Source organism: Erythrolamprus reginae, chromosome 4, assembly GCF_031021105.1.
Source record: "Erythrolamprus reginae isolate rEryReg1 chromosome 4, rEryReg1.hap1, whole genome shotgun sequence".
In the NCBI taxonomy this organism is placed as follows: domain Eukaryota; kingdom Metazoa; phylum Chordata; class Lepidosauria; order Squamata; family Dipsadidae; genus Erythrolamprus; species Erythrolamprus reginae.
In genome coordinates, this window is record NC_091953.1 from 5,262,073 (window position 1) to 5,284,702 (window position 22,630).

Below are 22,630 nucleotides of genomic sequence, written 5' to 3' on the forward strand. Positions count from 1 at the left end.
GTCTTTCCTGATAAGTTTTATGCTTAAGACCTTCCCCTATTTTTGTAGCCTGTCTTTGGACCCGTTCAATTTTGTCAATATCTTTGTGTAGGTGAGGTCTCCAGAACTGGACACAGTATTCCAAATGTGGTCTTACCAGCGCTCTATACAGCGGGATCACAATCTCCCTCTTCCTGCTTGTTATACATCTAGCTATGCGAGTTCGGGTTTTGCCCCATGTAATATTTTGAGTGTCTATGCGACGTTTTGGTGAAATCACATTCACCATCATCAGGCTGAAGTTATGAGCTTCGTGCTGCTGTAAATACAGAATTCCGTATTTACAGCAGCACGAAGCTCATAACTTCAGCCTGATGATGGTGAATGTGATTTCACCAAAACGTAGGATTTGGAAATTTCTGGTGACATTTCGACGAGGTCCCACTCGTCATCTTCAGGCTGGTCGGACCTCGTCGAAACGTCACCAGAAATTTCCAAATCCTACACGGGAAGAAACCCGAATATACCAAGACCGTCATACCTGTACTCGTGAAAATCTACAAAAACATATACCCAGTGGGTATGGCTAGCTGATGAGGCCAAAATAAGGCCGAAATATATCTATCCTAGTCTCCCTTTACAGAATCAGCCTGTTGCCCCCAACAATCTGGGTCCTCATTTGACCCACCTCGGAAGGATGGAAGGCTGAGTCAACTTTGATCCGGTGGTGAGATTTGAACTGCTGAACTATAGCTAGCAGTTCGCTGAAGTAGCCTGCAGTGCTGGACTCTAACCCCTGCGCCACCCCGGCTTAATAACACCATTAAGTGGCTTCCTCATTGACTTTGCTTGCCCAGAGGTCACAAACATTGATCACGTGACCCTTGGACTCTGCAACAGTCACAAATACCTGCCAGTTGCCAAGTCTCCGAATTTCATTTCATTAAATGAACAAGTTGTAAGTCAAGGACTACCTGTGGTAGATAAATACCGTTCAAAGAGGCAGATTGGGAGACTCACAAAGCTTTGGTTGGTCAAAACGTGAGAGACCCGATGTCTTTCCCTACGGTGCTCACCTTCTCTAAATACGTGTAGGTCCAAGATTTGCCATCCGCAAACGTTCTGGATGTGATCCTGCCCGCTTGGTCGTATTCCATCCTTTCGGACATGGTCCCCCTTTGGATCCCGGCTATGTGCCCTCCGGTGGAATAGGTGACGTTCACCCCATTCAGCCGACTGCTGGGAGACCAGAGCGTAGGCCGTCCCGCCTGGTCGTAGAGAATGCGCAGAGTGAATTTCCGATGGTCGTCATAAATCTTCTCGGTTCGTGTCACACGGTCGAAGTCGAGGGATAACAAATTTCGGTTGTGAACCTGCGGGGAGAAGAATTAGGACAATGAATGAAAGGTTTAGTAGTAGCTGTAGTAGCAGCAGTACAACTCCTCCTCCGCCTCCTCTTCCTAATAATATTCAATTCAATTAAATTCAATTTATTAGATTTGTATGCCGCCCCTCTCTGAAGATTCGGGGCTGTATTCAGAGAAGGGCGGCATGGAAATCTAAATAATAATAATAATAATAACAACAACAACAACAACATGGCATGGGACCAGATTACCTCTGGAACCGCCTGCTACCGCACGAATCCCAGCGACCGATAAGGTCCCACAGAGTTGGCCTTCTCCAGGTCCCGTTGACTAAACAATGTCGTTTGGCGGGCCCAAGGGGAAGAGCCTTCTCTGTGGCGACCCCGGCTCTCTGGAACTAACTCCCCCCGGAGATTAGAACTGCCCCCACCCTCCCTGTCTTTCGTAAACTACTCAAGACTCATTTATACTGCCAGGCATGGGGGAGTTGAGATATTCCTTCCCCCTAGGCCATTACAAGTTATGCATGGTATGTTTGGTTTTATTATAAGGGTTTTTAGTTGTTTCATTAAATGGATTTCTACATGCTGTTTTTATCATTGTTGTTAGCCGCCCCGAGTCTGCGCAGAGGGGCGGAAATCAAATCAAATCAAATCAAATCAAATCAAATCAAATCAAATCAAATCAAATCAAATCAAATCAATAAATAGTAAGTAAGTAAGTAAGTAAACAAACAAACAAACAAAAAAACAATGAAAGTAGTTGAAAACAAGCATACCAAAATACTTTGGGCCTTTCAAACTGACAAGGAACACAATACACTGGACCTCACAATTGTGGTAAAGAAAAAAGTGTGTGGATCGTTAAGGTTGTCATACCAGGTGACAGTCGAATTGATGAGAAATAACAAGAAAAACCTAGCCGATATCAGGATCTTAAAATCGAACTAAAACAACTGGCATAAACCAGTACAGGTGGTCCCAGTAGTAATCGGCACATAGGTGCTGTGCCAAAAGACCTCAGCCGGCATTTGAAAACAATAAACACTGACAAAATCACAATGAGTCAGATGCAAAAAGGCCCCTGTACTTTCATATGCATCATATGAAAACACACCACAGTCCTAGATGCTTGGGAAGTGTTCGACTTGTGATGTCGTGATATGAAATTAATCTCGTTTGCTGCGTATTACCATTTTTTGTGAATAAAATAAAATAATAATAATAATCACTGGGAAAAAAACCAAGGAGATTATTCTGACCAATATTTAATTATTTCCATCTTACTAGAGGGTAGGACAAGAAGCAATGGGTGGAAACTAAACAAGGAGAGAAGCAACTTAGAAATAAGGAGAAATTTCCTGACAATTCAGAACAGTTGATGAGTGGAACAGCCTGCCTCCAGAAGTTGTGAATGCTTCAACACTGGAAGGTTTTTTTTTTTTAAGGATTTTTTAAAATTTTCAAATGTTTATGTTACAAACAACGACATCAGGAAAGACTTAATGAACTCAATCTGTATAGTCTGGAGGACAGAAGGAAAAGGGGGGGACATGATCGAAACATTTAAATATGTCAAAGGGTTAAATAAGGTCCAGGAGGGAAGTGTTTTTAATAGGAAAGTGAACACAAGAACAAGGGGACACAATCTGAAGTTAGTTGGGGGAAAGATCAAAAGCAACATGAGAAAATATTATTTGACTGAAAGAGTAGTAGATCCTTGGAACAACCTTCCAGCAGACGTGGTAGATAAATCCACAGTAACTGAATTTAAACATGCCTGGGATAAACCCATATCCATCCTAAGATAAAATACAGAAAATAGTATAAGGGCAGACTAGATGGACCAGGAGGTCTTTTTCTGCCATCAGTCTTCTATGTTTCAAAGTGTTCAAACAATAATTACACAGTTATATAATAAATCGATTTTGATTCCCAGGTCATTGGATTCATAAGAGATTATACAGTTCTATAAGTCCTTATGAAAAATGCCTTTCATCAAAAATAAAGATTCATATATTTCTGCAAACAAACAAAATATACCATATACTTGAACTGTAGTCCTACACTTTGAAGCGAACATATTATTTTTCCTTCCTTCATCGTCTGCTCTTTAAGTTATTTGGAGTATCCCCAAGGAACCTTTTAACCTTTCTTGTAAATACCATTCTGCCAGAGTGAATGGACATATCTCTACGTCCAACTCTGTGTGTGTAAAGTATATACAGTAGTACCTCTAGATACGAGCTGCTCCACATGCGGAGTATTCCAAGTTACGAGCTGAGACGCGACCAAAATTTCTGTTCGACACCCGAGCTCAAATTCGGGATATGAGCCGAGCGTCCACTAGGTGGCGAAAGAATTCCATTTTTCCAGTTATCTCGGCGCGAAAAGCCAAATCTAAGTGCATTCGTTCGAGATACGAATTGATGGTCATACGAGCTCGGCTCTGGCACGAATTAAACTCGTATGTCGAGGTACCACTGTACTCAGAAAGCACCTCCATTTTCTAAAAAATGGGGCTGTGAACTTGCTTTTGGATTTTTCTGCTTCTAAGCGTTCTACGTGAAAGAGCCGTTTCATTTGATCTATCACCACACTGGAAGTTTTTAAGAAGTTGTTGGACTAGAAGACCTCCAAGGTCCCTTCCAACTCTGTTGTTATCATCATCATCATCATCATCATCATCATCATCATCATCAAGCCCTTCATGGCATCGGACCAGAATATCTCCGAGACCGCCTTCTGCCGCACAAATCCAGTGACCGATTAGGTCCCACAGAGTGGGCCTTCTCCGGGTCCCGTCAACTAAACAATGTCGATTGGCGGGCCCCAGGGGAAGAGCCTTCTCTGTGGTGGCCCTGACTTTCTGGAACCAGCTCCCCCCAGAGATTAGAACTGCCCCTACTCTCCTTGCCTTTCGTAAGCTCCTTAAAACCCACCTTTGTCGTCAGGCATGGGGGAACTGAGACATCTCCCCTGGGCATATACAATTTATGTTTGGTATGTTTGTACGTATGTCTGCTTAATAATGGGGTTTTTTAAATATCTCAAATTATAATTATTACATTTGTCATGAACTGTTTTATTGTGTTGTGAGCCGCCCCGAGTCTACGGAGAGGGGCGGCATACAAATCTAATAAATAAATAAATAAATAAAATAAATAAATCATCATCATCATCTCCTCCTCCTCCTTTTAAAAGGATGCAAATGACCAGCGATCTGCAATGGGTATAATTCTGCTGCAGTTCCCACTGTAGACCTCACCCCATTTTGCAGGTCCCTTTCTGAAAATACCTAGAAGGGATTTAATCTTTTTTCCACCTGGGTGAGCAGAATAATTCCCATTCCCACCAGTTCTCGCCGGGAACGGCCCACTCCACTCACCCTCAGCCTGCGCCCGAAGACGGTGATCTGGCCTCTGGATTGTTCTTTCCGCTGCCTCCACTCCACCAGGTTGAGACCGTTGTCTATGGGCAGAGTCACGTTCCTCTTCCCCACGGTGGGATTCACGGTGCCCGCTAGGAGATGGGGCTCGGTCTGGAGAGCCACCTCCATGCCGTTGGCCAATATCAGGCGGAGGGAACCGTCTGCCCCGATGTAGTAGCTGTTGCGCACTTGATCTACACAAGGGGGGGCGGAATAACCACGACAACAATATTAGATTGGCAGCCAACCCTCTGCAGCTCACATCAGTTATCATAGAATCATAGAGTTGGAAGGGACCTCCAGGGTCATCGGGTCCAGCCCCCTGCTCAATGCAGGATTCACTAAACCATCCCCGAAAGATGACTGTCCAGTCTCTGTTTGAAGACTTCTAGTGAAGGTGAGCCCAACCCCTCCTGTGGCAAACTGTTCCACTGGTTTATCACCCGTACGGTCAGGAAGTCGCGAAGGGGGAATCACGTGACCTGGGACACTGCAACGATCATGAGTACATGCTAGTTGCCGAGTGTCGGAATTTAGGTCATGTGACTGTGAGGACGCCGGAGCTGGCCCCCATCTGAAAACATGGCTTGCCAGAAGCAGCTCGGAGAAATTGAATATTTGAGATGCTCAATTAGGAGCCAATTATTCTAGACTTTTACTTAGCTCTGGTCGTTGGAATCTCGGCCTATTCAATTAACTCCCCAAAGAGTCCTAAAAAGTGCTTTCGGTTGCTTAATTAGACTCCTGAGGTGGACTTGAATTTTCCTTCCAGCGTTAATTTGGCATTTTATCTCCGGGACCGCCTTCTGCCGCATGAATCCCAGTGACCAGTTAGGTCCCACAGAGTTGGCCTTCTCCGGGTCCCGTCGACTAAACAATGTTGTTTGCCGGGACCCAGGGGAAGAGCCTTCTCTGTGGAGGCCCCGACCCTATGGAACCAGCTCCCCGCAGAGATCAGAATTGCCCCCACCCTCCTCGCCTTTCGTAAGCTCCTTAAAACCCACCTCTGTCATCAGGCATGGGGGAATTGAGATATTCCTTCCCCCCCCAGGCCTATACAATTTATGTATGGTATGTTTGTGTGTATGTTTGGTTTTTTAATAAGGGTTTTTAGTTATTTTAAATATTAGATTTGTCATATGCTGTTTTATCTATCTATCTATCTATCTATCTATCTATCTATCTATCTATCTATCTATCTATCTATCTATCTATCTATCTATCCTATCTATCTATCCTGTCTGTCTGTCTGTCTGTCTGTCTGTCTGTCTGTCTGTCTATCTATCTATCTATCTATCTATCTATCTATCCTATCTGTCTGTCTGTCTGTCTCTGTCTGTCTGTCTGTCTCTCTCTCTCTCTCTCTCTCTCTCTCTATCTATCTATCTATCTATCTATCTATCTATCTATCTATCTATCTATCTATCTATCTATCTATCTATCTATCTATCTATCTATCTATCTGATTTGTATGCCGCCCCTCTCTGAAGACTCAGGGCGGCTAACAACAATATAAAAAGACAATGGAAACAAATCTAATATTAAAAATAATCTAAAAAACCCCAATTTAAAAAACCCCAATCATACATACAAGCATACCATGTATAAATTCTATAAGCCTAGGGGGAAGGGAAAAAATTTCAATTCCCCCATGCCTGACGACAGAGGTGGGTTTTAAGGAGCTTGCGAAAGGCAAGGAGGGTGGGGGCAACTCTGATATCTGGGGGGAGCTGGTTCCAGAGGGTCGGGGCCACCAAAGAGAAGGCTTATTGTTGTTAGCCGCCCCGAGTCTACGGAGAGGGGAGGCATACAAATCTAATAAATAATAATAATAATAATAATAATAATAATAATAATAATAATAATAATTTTTCTAAAATGGATGAATCAGAGATAGTTTTATTTTGGGGGGTTTGGGTTTCCAGCAGATACCCTGAAGTCCTACACACACGGCAGGCTCTAAGATAGGACAGACCAAGAGTCTCGGTGCTGCTGAGTGCAGTACTGCAGGCTACTTCTACTGATCACTGGTGGCCTGCAAGTTTGGCAGTAGACTCCAGTGTGACTCAGCCTTCTGTCCTTCCAAGGTAAAATGAGGACCCAGATTGTTGGGGGCGATAGGCTGACTCTCTTTAAACAGCTTAGAGAGAGCTCTAAAGCACTGTGAAGAGGTATATAACTCTAAATGCTATTGCTATTATATATATTGGTTTTTCTGTATTGCCATTAAGGTTGTCAGAGTGTGCACAGTATGACTGTGTGAGACAACTCAAGACATGGATCAAATTGAACGGGTCCAAAGACGGGCTACAAGAATGGTGGAAGGTCTTAAGCATAAAACTGATCAGGAAAGACTCCAAGAACTCCATCTGTATAGTCTGGAGGACAGAAGGAAAAGGGGGGACATGATCGAAACATTTAAATATGTTAAAGGGTTAAATAAGGTCCAGGAGGGAAGTGTTTTTAATAGGAAAGTGAACACAAGAACAAGGGGACACAATCTGAAGTTAGTTGGGGGAAAGATCAGAAGCGATGTGAGAAAATATTATTTGACTGAAAGAGTCGTAGATGCTCGGAACAAACTTCCAGCAGATGTGGTTGGTAAATCCACAGGAACTGAATTCAAACATGCCTGGGATAGACATATATGCATCCTAAGATAAAATACAGGAATACAAGGGCGGACTAGATGGACCAGGAGGTCTTTTTCTGCTGTCAATCTTCTATGTTTCTAACTCAGGAGCAAATACAGTAAACAGAGGTTTGCATTTAAACAGTGGTTTTATCTACAAAGAACATATACATACACATACTTTAGTCAGACCTCAGCTCTGAGGCTGTTGTACCCCAGTTAGAAACATAGAAATATAGAAGATTGACGGCAGAAAAAGACCTCCTGGTCCATCTGCCCTTTATACTATTTCCTGTATTATATCTTAGGATGGATCTGTTTATCCCAGGCATGTTTCAATTCAGTTACTGTGGATTTATCAACCACGTCTGCTGGAAGTTTGTTCCAAGGATCTACTACTCTTTCAGTAAAATAATATTTTCTCATGTTGCTTTTGATCTTTCCCCCAACTAATCTCAGATTGTGTCTCCGTGTTCTTGTGTTCACTTTCCTATTAAAAACACTTCCCTCCTGAACCTTATTTAACCCTTGAATATATTTAAATGTTTCGATCATGTCCCCCCTTTTCCTTCTGACCTCCAGACTATACAGATTGAGTTCATTAAGTCTTTCCTGATACGTTTTATGCTTAAGACCTTCCACCATTCTTGTAGCCCGTACCAACCACATCTGCTGGAAGTTTGTTCCAAGCATCTACTACTCCTTCAGTAAAATAATATTTTCTCACGTTGCTTCTGATTTTTCCTCCAAGTTCAATGAAGAAAAGCATAAAAAGCTCTTACAAGAGGACGCTGTCAAAATAGGTTGGGTTTACCTTGCAAGAGGGTGTAGTAGGCCCCTGATGCTGAAAGGTTGGTGGTGATGGTGACATCGTCCTTGCTGGAGGTCTCAATCTGGACGTGGACAGAGCTGTCCGTATCGCTCCGGAAAGTGGTGACTTGACCGGTTGGGAAGGTGATGTTAGTGAGGTGTCCAAAGCTGTCATATCTTGGAAAGAAAGAGACGGATGGACACGGATTAAAGAGTGGGAAGGGAGAGATATACAACGGGAATCAAAGCAACAGAGTTTCGGTCAAAGGCAGCGGGACAACTCACTGATTTAAAAATGGGTTCATAACCCTTGTTACGAAGTGTTACGACGTTTCTAGTGTGTACGTCTTGTGGGGAGGACTTGTTCAATTTAGAGCAGTGTTTTTCAACCAGTGTGCCGTGGCACACTAGTGTGCCGCAAGACATGGTCAGGTGTGCCGCGAAAAAGGAAGCTCAAGTTCCAGTCTCGCAACTTTTTGCTGAGAGAGAGAGAGAGAGAGTGAGAGAGAAAGAAAGCAAGAGAGAGAAAGAGAGAGAGAAAGAGTGAGAGAGAGAAAGAGAGAAAGCAAGTGTCAGAGAGAAAGAAAGCAAGAGAGAGAGAGAGAAAGCAAGCAAGAGAGAGAGAGAGATAAATGAGCAAAAAGGGGAGGAAAAAAGAGAAATGAGAAAATGATTGACACAGAGAATGAGAGGAAAGAGAGAGGAACAATAGAGAGAGAGAAGTGACTCTTGATTTAAAGCATATGATAAAAAGCACCCAAAGAATAAGAGAGAGAAAAAACCCAGCCCTCACCTGTTTTTGGAAATGGTTCAAGAGTGTGTACACACACACACAAGGGTGGGGAGGAGACAGGGATGGAAAAAGAGAGGAAAATGTCTTAGGGTGTCATTTTGGTTGGTGGTGTGCCCCAGGATTTTAAAAAATGTGCCGCGGCTCAAAAAAGGTTGAAAATCATTGATTTAGAGGGTGGTATTTCACCTAGGGCAGTGATGGCAAACCTATGGCACGGGTGCCACAGGTGGCACGCAGAGCCATAACTGCTGGCACGCAAACTGTTGCCCTAGCTCAGCTCCAACGTGTATGTGTGTACTGGCTAGCTAAGTTTTGGCTCACACAGAGGCTCCGGGAGGGCCTTTTTTCGCTTCCAGAGAGCCTCTGGAGGGATGGGGGTGGGCGGTTTTACCTTCCCTTCGCTCCACGGAAGCATTTTGAGCCTGGAGTGGGCGAAACATGCTTACTGGACTCACCAGAAGTTGGGAAACTGGCCATTTCCAGCCTCCAGAGCGCTCCCGAGGGCGGGAGAAACTGTTTTCATCCTCCCCAGGCATTGAATTATATCGGTGTGAGCACTCATGCATGTGCGATAGATAGTGCATGCTCACGGTCTTTCGGCACCCGAGGAAAAAAAGGTTTGCCATCACTGACCTAGGGTGTGATAGAGTAGTCCTTGACTTATGACCACGACATAGTCCAAAATTCGTAAGTCGAGGACTTCCCCTGTATTCAAAAGCTCTCTTTCACATTCCAACCTTGAAAAACGAGAAATACTCACTCGTAAAACGTGGTCCATCCGTTTTCATTGCTCTTGGTAGCTAGCAGCCCTGAGTTGCCATGGTAGGTCATCATCGCTATCTCTTGACCTTGCGCAGTCACACTCTTGAGGGCACTGTTGGTGCCCATTGTGAGCCAATAGACCTGGCCATCCGGTACCACCAGCCACAGAGGCATCCCGGTTGAATCTCTCCGAATATTAACCAGATTTCCGTTGTTGTCGGTCACGAGGGTGATGTCGCCATCCCCCGTGTAGGTGAAATTGTAGAGGTAATCTCCCGTCGGGAGGCTCTGGGTAAAAACGTGCTTTCCGCTGGCGTCGAACAGGTAGAGTTCCTGATCGATGGGCGAGGATAATTCATACAGGTTCTGGGTGTTCAGGAATGGTTTGTTCCTCCGGATGAAACGGATCCGGATATTCCCGAGATCAGCCACGTACAATTCCCCGTCGGCGCACACCGCCAGGGATGACGGAGCGTTCAGCTTGGCGTCCTTGGCGTAGCCGTCATCCCCGGAGAAGCAATCGCAGTTGGCGTCGTTCTTACAATCGCAGCCGCCGGGAGCTCCGGCGACCAGCGAAATCTCGCCGTTGGTGGTGACCTGCCGTATCCGGTTGATCTTCTTCTCGTCCGTCTCCGCGATGTACAGGACGCCGCTGTGCGAGACTGCCACCGCTGTGGCGGATTCCAAAGTGGCGTGAATGGCTACCTTGCTCAGGAGGAAGTGGTCAATCCCAGGGACTTGGCAGTGCATGGGCCGGCCCGCCACGATGCGCACCTGGTGGTTTTCGGAGATCTGCAGGACGACGTTGTTGTCCAGGACATAAAGGGAATTGTCCATTGGATTGACCGCCAGGTCGGTGGGCCACTCCAAACGAACCTTTTTTTAAAAAAAAGAACCAACGAAAGGAAGAAAAGAAACAGGTGCAATCATTTTGTTATGTTTCCCGTTACTAGTAGTCCTCGATTTATGACCGCAATCAGGAGCACCTGGTCATAGAGAATGCACAGAGTGAATTTATTTCCTTCCTTCCTTCCTTCCTTCCTTCCTTCCTTCCTTCCTTCCTTCCTTCCTTCCTTCCTTCCTTCCTTCCCTTTCCCTCTTTCTCTCTTTAATTTTGCTCTCTTTCTCTTCCCTTCCTTTCTCCCTTCCTTTCCTTCCTTCCCTTCCTTTCCATTCTTCCTCTTTCCTCCCTCCCTCCTTTCCTTTTGTTTCCCTTCCTTTCCATTCTTCCTCTTTCCTCCCTCCTTCCCTTTTCTTTCAATTCTTCCTCTTTCCTTCCTACTTTCCTTTTCTTCCATTTCTTTCTCGTTTCCTTTCCATTCTTCCTCTTTCCTTCCTCCTTTTCCTTCCTTTCCTTTCCATTCTTCCTCTTTCCTTCCTCCTTTTCCTTCCTTCCATTTCCTTCCTTTCCTTTCCATTCTTCCTCTTTCCTCCCTCCCTCCTTCCCTTTTCTTTCAATTCTTCCTCTTTCCTTCCTCCTTTCCTTTTCTTCCATTTCTTTCTCATTTCCTTTCCATTCTTCCTCTTTCCTTCCTCCTTTTCCTTCCTTTCCTTTTCTTTCCATTCTTCCTCTTTCCTTCCTCCTTTTCCTTCCTTTCCTTTCCATTCTTCCTCTTTCCTTTCCTTCCATTTCCTTCCTTTCCTTTCCATTCTTCCTCTTTCCTTCCTCCTTTTCCTTCCTTCCATTTCCTTCCTTTCCTTTCCATTCTTCCTCTTTCCTTCCTCCTTTCCTTTCCTTCCATTTCCTTCCTTTCCTTTCTTCCTCTTTCCTTCCTCCTTTTCCTTCTTTTCCTTTCCATTCTTCCTCTTTTCTTCCTCCTTTCCTTTCCTTCCATTTCCTTCCTTTCCTTTCCATTCTTCATCTTTCCTTCCTCCTTTCCTTTCCTTCTATTTCCTTCCTCTCCTTTCCTTTCCTTTCCATTCTTCCTCTTTCCTTCCTCCTTTTCCTTCCTTTCCTTTCCTTTCCATTCTTCATCTTTCCTTCCTCCTTTTCCTTCCTTCCTTCCATTTCCTTCCTTTCCTTTCCTTTCCATTCTTCCTCTTTCCTTCCTCCTTTTCCTTCCTTTCCTTTCCATTCTTCCTCTTTCCTTCCTCCTTTCCTTTCCTTCCATTTCCTTCCTTTCCTTTCCTTTCCATTCTTCCTCTTTCCTTCCTCCTTTTTCTTCCTTTCCTTTCCATTCTTCCTCTTTCCTCCCTCCTTTCCTTTTCCTTTCCTTTCTCTTCCTCTCCTTTTTTAGTCATTTGCTGCTGGAAGAAACTCTGAAGCAAAAGAAGAAATTTTCCTGGGATTTGAAGATAATGCATCGAGTCACTGTGGAATTTTTGCTCAAGGTCAAGTCATTATTTGGACGATCTTCAGGAGACCATTTAAGACTCGGCTTAGTCCCCTGGCATCAGTTGGTTGACATTGATTGATTCACAACTGATATCAAGTCAGTCCCAACTCTTAAGTGACCACTGAGGCAGCTTTTCTCCAAGATGTGTTTAAATCAGAGCTGCTTTACACGTTGAATATAGAACATAAAGCAGCTCTGATTTACCCATATCTTGGAGAGAAGCTACCTCAGTGGTCACTTAAGAGTTGACACTGACTTGACATCAGTTTATCAATTAATGTCAATCAATCAATGCCAGGGGACGAAGTGAGCTTAAGTGACCACTCTGGTAGCTTTTCTCCAAGATATGTTTAATTAGGGCTGCGTTATGTTCTACATTAAACGTGTAAACCAACTTTGATTTAAACACATCCTGCAGAAAAGCTACCTCGGTGGTCACTTAAGAGGTGACACTAAGTTGACATCAGTCAATCAATTAATGACAATCAATGAACGCCACAGGTCATTGTTTTGTGTCTTAAATTAGGAAGTCTTAAATGATGAAGTCTCCCCTGTACCAATCCTTTTTTGAGAAGGACTGACACATTCAAAAGGGAATAGGACTGCCTATTCCCAGGCACATAAGTACACAGCAAACAGTGTATATCATCTGTACTGTTTGCTGCAAGGAGGCAAATTGCTGGGAGGCAGATTTTTTTTCTTGTTTTCCTCTCCCCAAACTAAGGTGCGTCTTATACTCTTGAAAATACAGTAAGCAAGGAGAGAAGCAACCTAGAACAGGGGTAGACAAAGTTGGCTCTTGTATGACATGGGGACTTCAACTCCCAGAATTCCTGAGCTAGCCTGGTTGGCTCAGGAATTCTGGGAGTTGAAGTCCACAAGTCATAGAAGAGTCAACTTTGCCTACCTCTTGTTGTACATACTCTTGATCAGTTGGAGGATGATGAAAATATTGAGGACTCAGATTCAGATAGTGTTTATGAAGTAGTGGGGGGCCAGGGGTTACAGGTAGTAGAACAGGTGGGAGGCCAGCCACAGGATGGGGCTATGAGTTCAGGATCTAGTGAGGGAGAATCAGACGCTCGCTGGGTTAACCCTAAATTCAGAAGGATTCAGAAACATAGAGAGCAAAGGTCTGGAAGAAGATATTAAGGAGAGGAATGGGTTACCGTATTTTTCGCTCCATAAGACGCAGTTTTTTTCCTCCCAAAGTAGGATGAAAAATCAGCCCCATCTTATGGAGCGAAGATGCAGGCAGGGAGGGGGGGGAGGCGCTGGAGCAGAGGGGGGCGCAGGGACGGGGACAGGGGGGGGGAATCGTCTGAACGCGGTTCCGAGTTGGGGGTTGGGGGGGGTGCTGGGAAGCCCCCCAGGCCGGCTGCGATCTTTTAAAACAGCCGCGCCACTTCTCAGCTGACTCCTGAAGCGCGGAAGTTCGCCTTTGGCTTTTGGCTTCAGGAGTCAGCTGGGAAGCGGCGCGGCTGTTTTGAAAGATCGCAGCCGGCCTGGGGGGCTTCCCAGCACCCCCCAAACCCGCTTCCCAGCTGTTAAGTTATTCTTTTATTGTAATAAATATTTTAGCCCACTTTTTGGCTCAAAATATTTTTTTTCTATTTTCCTCCTCTAAAATCTAGGTGAGTCTTATCAGCAGGTGCCTCTTATAGAGTGAAAAATACGGTAAATATTGTAGTGAGGTAATTGGCATGTCAGGGGGCTAGTGAAGGAGAAGGGTGGAGATTCAACGTTGCTGAACAAAAGGATGTTGATTTTTTATGCCGCTCTTCAAGTAAGCCAAACATTCTGTGTGATTAACCGTCTGTCTGCTGTTTTTTAGTGAGCATGCTTTTACGAAATAAATCTTGTCTAGCAGAGCAGGAGAAGGAATGTAAGGAATGCAATTAAGAGAGATTACAGAGCCAGGAGAGATACGCCAGTATGAAATGTGTGTATAACCGGAAGAGAAGAGAATAAAATGGAGTTTCTTTGTTTATGAAATAATGTGTTTGATAAAAGTTATTTGCACTTGCTGAATTTCTACCAGAAACCAGAACACCTCTGACCTAGAACTAAGGAGAAATTTTGTGTCCGTAAGAACAATTAATCAGTGGAACGGCTTTCCTCCAGAAGTTGTGAATGCTCCACCACTGGAGGGTTTTCAAGATGAGATTGAACAATCATTTGTCTCAAAATGGTATAGGCCAGGGTCTCCTCCTTGAGCTGGGGATTGGACTGGAAGACTTTCAAGGCCTCTTCCAACTCTGTTATTCCGTTATACCTACATCTGGCATGTGATCTCATCCACAGTCTGGGTCCCGAGCCAACCACAGGAGGATTTACCCTTCAACCAGATAATTAAGCTAAAGGCAAGTAATTTACAGATGAAGTCTTATTCGAACCAATCTCAGCTTCTGTGTCTTCATGACGATACCTGTGCAGTTTCCTCGGCAACAACACATCATTGTGTTTTTCTGGGATACTTTTCAACTTCCTTTGTCTTGAAAGACAAATATGGGTTTTTTTGGGGGGGGGGAAACCTCCCTTCCACTTTCTGCTTCCCCCCCCCCATGACATCATCCTAACGAGATATTCCTTTGGGTGGGGATTTAAATCCAATCAAACTGTGTTTCTGGCTTTTGTTTCCTTTCACTTCTGGTTCTGCCACGGCTGCCTTCCAAGAAGAGCAATTGTTAATTCTGCCGCACGAATCCCAGCGACCAGTTAGGTCCTACAGAGTGGGTCTTCTCTGGGTCCCGTCAACTAAACAATGCCTCTTGGTGGGACCCAGGGGAAGAGCCTTCTCTGTGGCGGCCCCGGCCCTCTGGAACCAACTCCCCCCAGAGATTAGAATTGCCCCCACCCTCCTTGCCTTTCGTAAGCTACTTAAAACCCACCTCTGCCGCCAGGCATGGGGGAATTGAGATACCCTTTCCCCCTAGGCCTTTACAATTTTATGCATGGTATGCCTGTATATCTGTTTTGTTTTTATTATAATGGGTTTTTAATTGTTTTTAGTATTGGATTATTGTTATATGCTGTCTTATTATTGCTGTTAGCCGCCCCGAGTCTCTGGAGAGGGGCAGCATACAAATCCAATCAATCAATCAATCAATCAATAAATAAATAAATAGATAAATAAATAGATAGATAAATAAATAAATAGATAAATAAATAGATAGATAAATAGATAAATAAATAAATAGATAAATAGATAGATAAATAGATAGATAAATAAATAGATAGATAGATAAATAGATAGATAAATAGATAGATAGATAAATAAATAGATAAAAAGATAAATAAATAGATAAATAAATAGATAAATAAACAAATAAATAAATAGATAAATAAATAGATAGATAGATAAATAAATAGATAGATAACTAAATAGATAGATAAATAGATAAATAAATAAATAAATAGATAAATAAATAAATAAATAGATAAATAAATAAATAAATAAATAAATAAATAAATAAATAAATAAATAAATAACTTCATTGTTCCATTTAGGGCTGGGCTTCTCAACCTTTCGAATTCCGCGGTTCATCATGTTGTGGTGACCCCCCAACCAGTCTTGAATTGCAGCATGGACGGTCCAGGATGCCGTCCCGGTAAGAAAAATGGAGATGCGCATGAATATCCGCATCCGCAATGCGTGCGCATGTGCAGGAAGCAAAATTTCACGCAAGGACATTCGTGTGTGAGAGATTTTGCCTTTTGTTGCTGGCTTTTTTGCATCCGCGCAGGCAAAATAGTAAATAAATCACCAAAGATCGGCAAAATCTAGACTAGAACTCACAGTCCCCTTGCAATTGGTCCAGAATTGCTCAGTTGGCTATGCTGCTTAAGGCGGGACTAGAACTCACTGTCTCCTTGTGACTGGCCAGAATCACTCAGTTGGCTATCCTGCTTAAGGCGGGACTAGAACTCACTGTCTCCTTGTGATTGGTCCAGAATCGCTCAGTTGGCTATCCTGCTTAAGGCGGGACTAGAACTCACTGTCTCCTTGTGATTGGTCCAGAATCGCTCAGTTGGCTATCCTGCTTAAGGCGGGACTAGAACTCACTGTCTCCTTGTGATTGGTCTAGAATCGCTCAGTTGGCTATCCTGCTTAAGGCGGGACTAGAACTCACTGTCTCCTTGTGATTGGTCCAGAATTGCTCAGTTGGCTATCCTGCTTAAGGCGGGACTAGAACTCACTGTCTCCTTGTGATTGGTCCAGAATCGCTCAGTTGGCTATCCTGCTTAAGGCGGGACTAGAACTCACTGTCTCCTTGTGATTGGTCCAGAATCGCTCAGTTGGCTATCCTGCTTAAGGCGGGACTAGTACTCACTGTCTCCTTGTGATTGGTCTAGAATCGCTCAGTTGGCTATCCTGCTTAAGGCGGGACTAGAACTCACAGTCTCCTTGTGATTGGTCTAGAATCGCTCTGTTGGCTATCCTGCTTAAGGCGGGACTAGAACTCACTGTCTCCTTGTGATTGGTCTAGAATCGCTCAGTTGGCTATCCTGCTTAAGGCGGGACTAGAACTCATTGTCTCCTTGTGATTGGTCCAGAATCACTCAGTTGGCTATCCTGCTTAAGGCGGGACTAGAACTCAATACGTCCTAAAATCTTTCATGTCTAAGGCAGGACTTGAACTCATGATCTTCCACTTTCTATCCGCTGCTTTAAGTCCTACACCAAACTGGCTCTTATTTAATATTATAATTATCTCATTGTATTATTTAAGAAATTAAAATAAGCCCCTATCTGGCTGTTGGATATGACAGAGTTTATTTATTTATTTATTTATTTTTATTTATTTATTTATTCATTTGTCCAATACACAAATACATTGGAAGAAAAATAGACATGTAGTAATATATATAAGGGTAAAAGTGAACTTAGAGGAGAGGATATATGAAAGGAAGAGAATATATATGATAGTTGAGAGAAAGGAAAGACAATTGGACAAGGGACGAAAGGCTGTCTGTGAGATGTTTTAAGTTAAGGGGTTTTTATAGTGATGTTTTATAATGTTGTTTTTTTATTTCTTCCATTGTTATGTATCAATATGTTTGTAAACCGCCCTGAGTCTCAGAGAAGGGCAGTCTAGAAATTGAACAAAGAAAGAAAGAAAGAAAGAAGGAAGGAAGGAAGGAAGGAAAGAAAAAAAAGAAAATAGGTTGACTGCATTTTGTAAGCCTTCCCTCCTCTCTTCGCGACCCTGTACGGATTTCTTTGCATAGGGGTGGAGTTGGGGGTGACTGAATGGAGCTGACATTTACTGGCATTTTCCCTTCCTGACGCCTAAATGAAGCTCACAGCAAATATTTTCTCTTTGTGCCCAGAGAGAGAAATATCCGCCACTTTCTAGGATAGAAATCACAGCCTCCTAATTTTGCGGCCCACTCGTATTTGGTTAAGCCTATCTTAGAAAAATCCAGAGTGGCCCCTAAACAGACATTTTTTTTAAAAAAATCCTGCATCTAAGCCTGGGTCAACCTTCTCTAGGCAGAATGAAAAGCCGAGTGTGGAGAAGTGGAATTAACAACAGTTTGCTTCAGAGTCTGCAAAGGAAGTGACCTTTTGTAGCCCTGTCATTTTTATCGAGCTGGTAAATGGCAGGCGGTGGGGTAGCCAAGCAATCTTTTCAAATTAGCGGAAGAAAGAATGGAAGAAGAATAAGGGCCAGGTGGACAAGAGAGAATTATACGGGTGTTTTTTATAAGAAGGAAGGACTCCCCATTGGGTTCTTTTGTGACTAAGGAACAGCATTTAAGAGAGCCCGCCAATCGCTGTTTTTTAAGCAGAACAAAGAACATTTCCTCAAACTATTTTCAATAATAAGGTCAGGCGTATTTGTATTTAGAAGTTCAAAAATGGTATCAAAATTGGATAAAACGCCTGTCCTCAATTCCTAAACATTAGACAACCTCAGGTATGTCTGCCATAGCCAGGAAGTTGTTTTAAAATATAAATATAAATATATATAAAAGAAGTCTTCAACAGCAGGTGTTTAAAAAGCCCAGTGTGACAACACTCGCTCACAATCCATTTGCAATCGAATGCAATTCAAAATCGGCCATTTTCCTGCTGTTGATAATGAGGGCAACCATTTTGAGAGATATTGAATTGAACTTGTACCCCCAAACCAACAGGGACTTTGACACAAAGCAAAATTGCATTCACTTGGAGCCCATGAACTGTATCAGTAAATAAAACCAGGAAAATATTTTTGAACTGCAGCTTGTGGCATTATATACTACATCATCATCTTTATCAAAGAGTTGGAAGGGACCTTGGAGGTCTTCTAGTCCAACCCCCTGCTTAGGCAGGAAGTCCTACATCACTTCAGACAAATGGTTATCTAACATTTTCTTTAAAAATTCCAGTTCATAACTTCTGGAGGCAAGCTGTTCCATGGATTAATTGCTCTCACTGTCAGGAAATTTCTCCTTAGTTCTAAGATACTTTTCTCCTTGTTTAGTTTCCACCCATTGCTTCTTGTTCTACATTCAGGTGCTTTGGAGAATAGGTTGACTCCCTCTTCTTTGTGGCAACCTCTGAGATATTGGAACACTGCTATCATGTCTCCCCTGGTCCTTCTTTTCATGAAATAGACATACCCAGTTCCTGCAACCGTTCTTCATATATCCACATTTGAATATATATTTTAGAATAGAATAAAATTATTTATTGGCCACACAATTTGGCCCCAGTGCATAAGCTCTCAGTGAACATGCAAAACAACAAAGTGATAAGTCATAGATTGTAAATCCTACTTACTGTAATCAGCTCTGCCACTCGCTTTGAACTTTGGCAGCTGAAAGACATTCCTTTGTGCTAATTTGTGTTTTTCAACAAACCTGACTATACAATAGACTATTTCATTTCAAAACCCTGTGGTGTCTGAGCCTTAATTGGAAGTTAATGGCTGCTTGATTGCCATGTGAGACAGAACAGATGTGGTCAGGAGAACTAGAACAGATAGCCAGTCACTGGATGTCAATCTTGAAAGAACAGGTCAAATAATGCCAGGAATAAGAGGAAAAACAATCAAGGAATATAAAGATTTATATAGAGAAAGTTGACAATTCAGTTTATAGGATGAAATACGGTATGTCTCATAGGTGCTTTTTCAAAAGGCAACTGGACTGTTTTTCCTTGAAGACATTTTGCTTCTCATCAAAGAAGCTTCTTCAGTTCTGACGGAAGATTCTTGGACGAGAAGCAAAACATCCTCAACATCCACTGCAACAATATCGCCAAAAAAGCTTCTAGAGTTGTTAACCTGATCCTACGCAGCTTCTGCTTAGGCAATCTCACACTACTCACAAGAGCCTACAAAACTTTTGCCAGACCCATCCTCGAATACAGCTCATCTGTCTGGAACCCATACCACATCTCAGACATCAACACCCTTGAAAATGTTCCAAAGATATTTCACCAGAAGAGCCCTTCATTCCTCCACTCGGAACAGAACACCTTACAAAAATAGACTAATAATCCTGGGCATAGAAAGCCTAGAACTACGGCGCCTAAAACACGATTTGAGTATTGCCCACAAGATCATATGCTGCAACGTCCTACAGGTCAATGACTACTTCAGCTTCAACCGCAACAACACAAGAGCACGCAACAAATTCAAACTTAATACGAACTGCTCCAAACTTGACTGTAAAAAATATGATTTCAATAATCGAGTTATCGAAGCGTGGAACTAATTGCCGGACTCAATTGTGTCAACCCCTAACCCCCAACATTTCTCCCTTAGACTCTCCACGATTGACCTCTCCAGGTTCCTAAGAGGCCAGTAAGGGGCATACATAAGTGCACTGGTGTGCCTTTCGTCCCCTGTCCAATTGTCTTTCCTTTCTCTCACTTATCATATATATTCTCTTCCTTTCATATATCCTCTCCTCTAAGTTCACTTTTACCCTTATATATATTACCACATGTCTATTTTCTTCCTATGTATTTGTGTATTTATTTATTTATTTATTTATTTATTTATTTATTTATTTATTTATTTATTAATTATTTAGATTTGTATGCCGCCTCTCTGGACAAATGAATGAATGAATGAATGAATGAATGAATGAATAAATAAATAAATAAAAATAAAATAAAAGTCCGGTTGTTGTTTTTAAAAAAAAGCACTTTGGCGACATCCATGACCTGGAGAATTTTCAAAGGTGTGTACCAGGAATAAGAAAATATAATTCACTAAAAAGAGACTTTTCCACCATGAGAAGGGACACAGAAGGGGAAAAAGAGGATACAGAGAAAAATGACAATATGAGACACCTGTACCTACCTGAGAGATATCCATGACTGAATCACAGCTCAGCGGTCTGGTGGACGTCAGGTCATTAGAGCCGAGGACCGTTGAGATGATTCCATTTTGGTCCACTCGTCGGATCATCGTACCATCCACAAAATAAATAAACCCAAACTTGTCCACTGTGATGCCTGTGGAGAGGAAACCAACTCAAGTTAACAACTTAGTCGAGCAATTTATTTATTTATTAGATTTGTATGCCGCTCCTCTCAGAAGACTAGGGGTGGCTAACAACAATGAAAAGACAATGAAAACAAATCTAATATTAAAAATAATCTAAAAAACCCCAATTTAAAGAACCACTCATACATACAAGCATACCATGTATAAATTTATAAGCCTAGGGGGAAGTGAAATTTCAATTCCCCCATGCCTGACAACAGAGTTGGGTTTTAAGGAGCTTGCGAAAGGCAAGGAGGGTGGGGGCAACTCTGATATCTGAGGGATGCTGGTTCCAGAGGGTCGGGGCCGCCATAGAGAAGGCTCTTCTCCTGGGTCCCACCAAACGACATTGCTTAGTCGATGGGACCCGGAGATGGCCAACTCTGTGGGACCTAACCGGTCGCTGGAATTCGTGCGGCAGAAGGTGGTCTCGGAGATATTCTGGTCCGATGCCATGAAGGGCTTTATAGGTCATAACCAACACTTTGAATTGTGACCGGAAATTGATCGGCAACCAATGCAGACTGCAGAGTGTTGGTGTAACATGGGCATACCTGGGGAAGCCCATGATTGCTCTCGCAGCTGCATTCTGCATGATCTGAAGTTTCCGAACACTTTTCAAAGGTAGCCCCATGTAGAGAGCATTACAGTAGTCGAACCTCGAGGTGATGAGGGCATGAGTGACTGTGAGCAGTGAGTCCCGGTCCAGATAGGGGCGCAACTGGTGCACCAGGCGAACCTGGGCAAACGCCCCCCTCGCCACAGCTGAAAGATGTTTCAGTGCCTACATATTAAAAATGTTTGTTTTGTTGGGTCCTTGGTGCTCTCGGAGTTCGCTGTTCCTTGATTAGCCTGCTGTTTACTGTTTGTTTGTTAAACAATACCCAATTAAAGAACATGCCAACTTCAATAAAGCAAATCAGAACTCTGAGGCTAAGCATTTCCTTTAAGAACTATTTTATTCGGTGCATCATATTGGCACGATCAAATTGAAAATGAACACTAAATGCTTTTCATGGTTTCAGTATAATTAAAATAGGCCAATTAGGTCAATTGGTGGTCTCTCAAGGCACTCCTCCCTGTCTTTATCCACCATCCGTAGAGATGACCTTGGTTCTCAGGAGAAAGTTCTTATGTTTTGTCTAGCATATCATGCAGAACATGAAGATTGCATGAGTGAAACAGCTCAGGAATCAGAAAATGCTCTCTCAGCTTTGGTTCACCAGCAGCCATGATCTTTTACAAACGTTGTTCGCTACGTCCCCTTATCCCCAGACTGTCCCTTATATAGGGACCAGGTGTGGCCAAGTGTTCCCTAGAGCTACTAATGCCAAGACCCATTATTTTTCAGATATTCCTGACCTTTGCATCTAACAGGGGCTCAAGTCATCTTCCTCCTCTGACTCAATCCATACCCTAACTGGGGGTGCTACAGTCTCTAATTGATCCTCAGTCTCTGACCCCACACCATTCTCACTCTGAAATTCAGATGACAAGAACACTGGCCTAGGATACCAATAAGCATCCATCTCTACATGGGGCTACCTTTGAATAGTGTTCAAAAACTTCAGATTGTGCAGAATGCGGCCGCGAGAGCTATCGTGGGGCCTCCTAGATTCGCCCATGTTTCTACAACACTCCGTGGCCTGCACTGGTTGCCGATCGGTTTCCGGTCACAATTCAAAGTGTTGGTAATGACCTTTAAAGCCCTACATGACCTTGGACCAGAATACCTCCGGAACCGCCTTCTACCGCACGAATCCCAGTGGCCAATAAGGTCCCACAGAGTTGGCCTTCTCCGGGTCCCGTCGACCAAACAATGCCGTTTGGCGGGCCCCAAGGGAAGAGCCTTCTCTGTGGCGGCCCTGGCCCTCTGGAATCAACTTCCCCCGGAGATTAGAACGGCCCCCACCCTCCTTGTCTTTTGCAAGTTACTCAAGACCCACCTATATCACCAGGCATGGGGGAATTAAGACATCTCCCCCAGGCTTTCTTATATTTTATGTTTGGTATGTATGTGTTGTATGGTTTTT

At 43.2% G+C, this 22,630-nt stretch overlaps 1 protein-coding gene across 1 annotated transcript in view; it reads right to left on the reverse strand.

Moving 5' to 3' along the window:
• Positions 1-22,630, reverse strand: part of TENM4 (teneurin transmembrane protein 4) — a 291,782-nt gene that overhangs the window by 14,668 nt on the left and 254,484 nt on the right. Inside the window, exons 17-21 of the mRNA XM_070751518.1 lie at positions 20,412-20,566; positions 9,771-10,648; positions 8,222-8,394; positions 4,734-4,969; positions 1,056-1,352 (exon numbers count right to left, since the gene is read on the reverse strand). Of these exons, the coding sequence (XP_070607619.1) occupies positions 1,056-1,352; positions 4,734-4,969; positions 8,222-8,394; positions 9,771-10,648; positions 20,412-20,566 (1,739 nt within the window). The remainder of the gene's footprint in view (positions 1-1,055; positions 1,353-4,733; positions 4,970-8,221; positions 8,395-9,770; positions 10,649-20,411; positions 20,567-22,630) is intronic.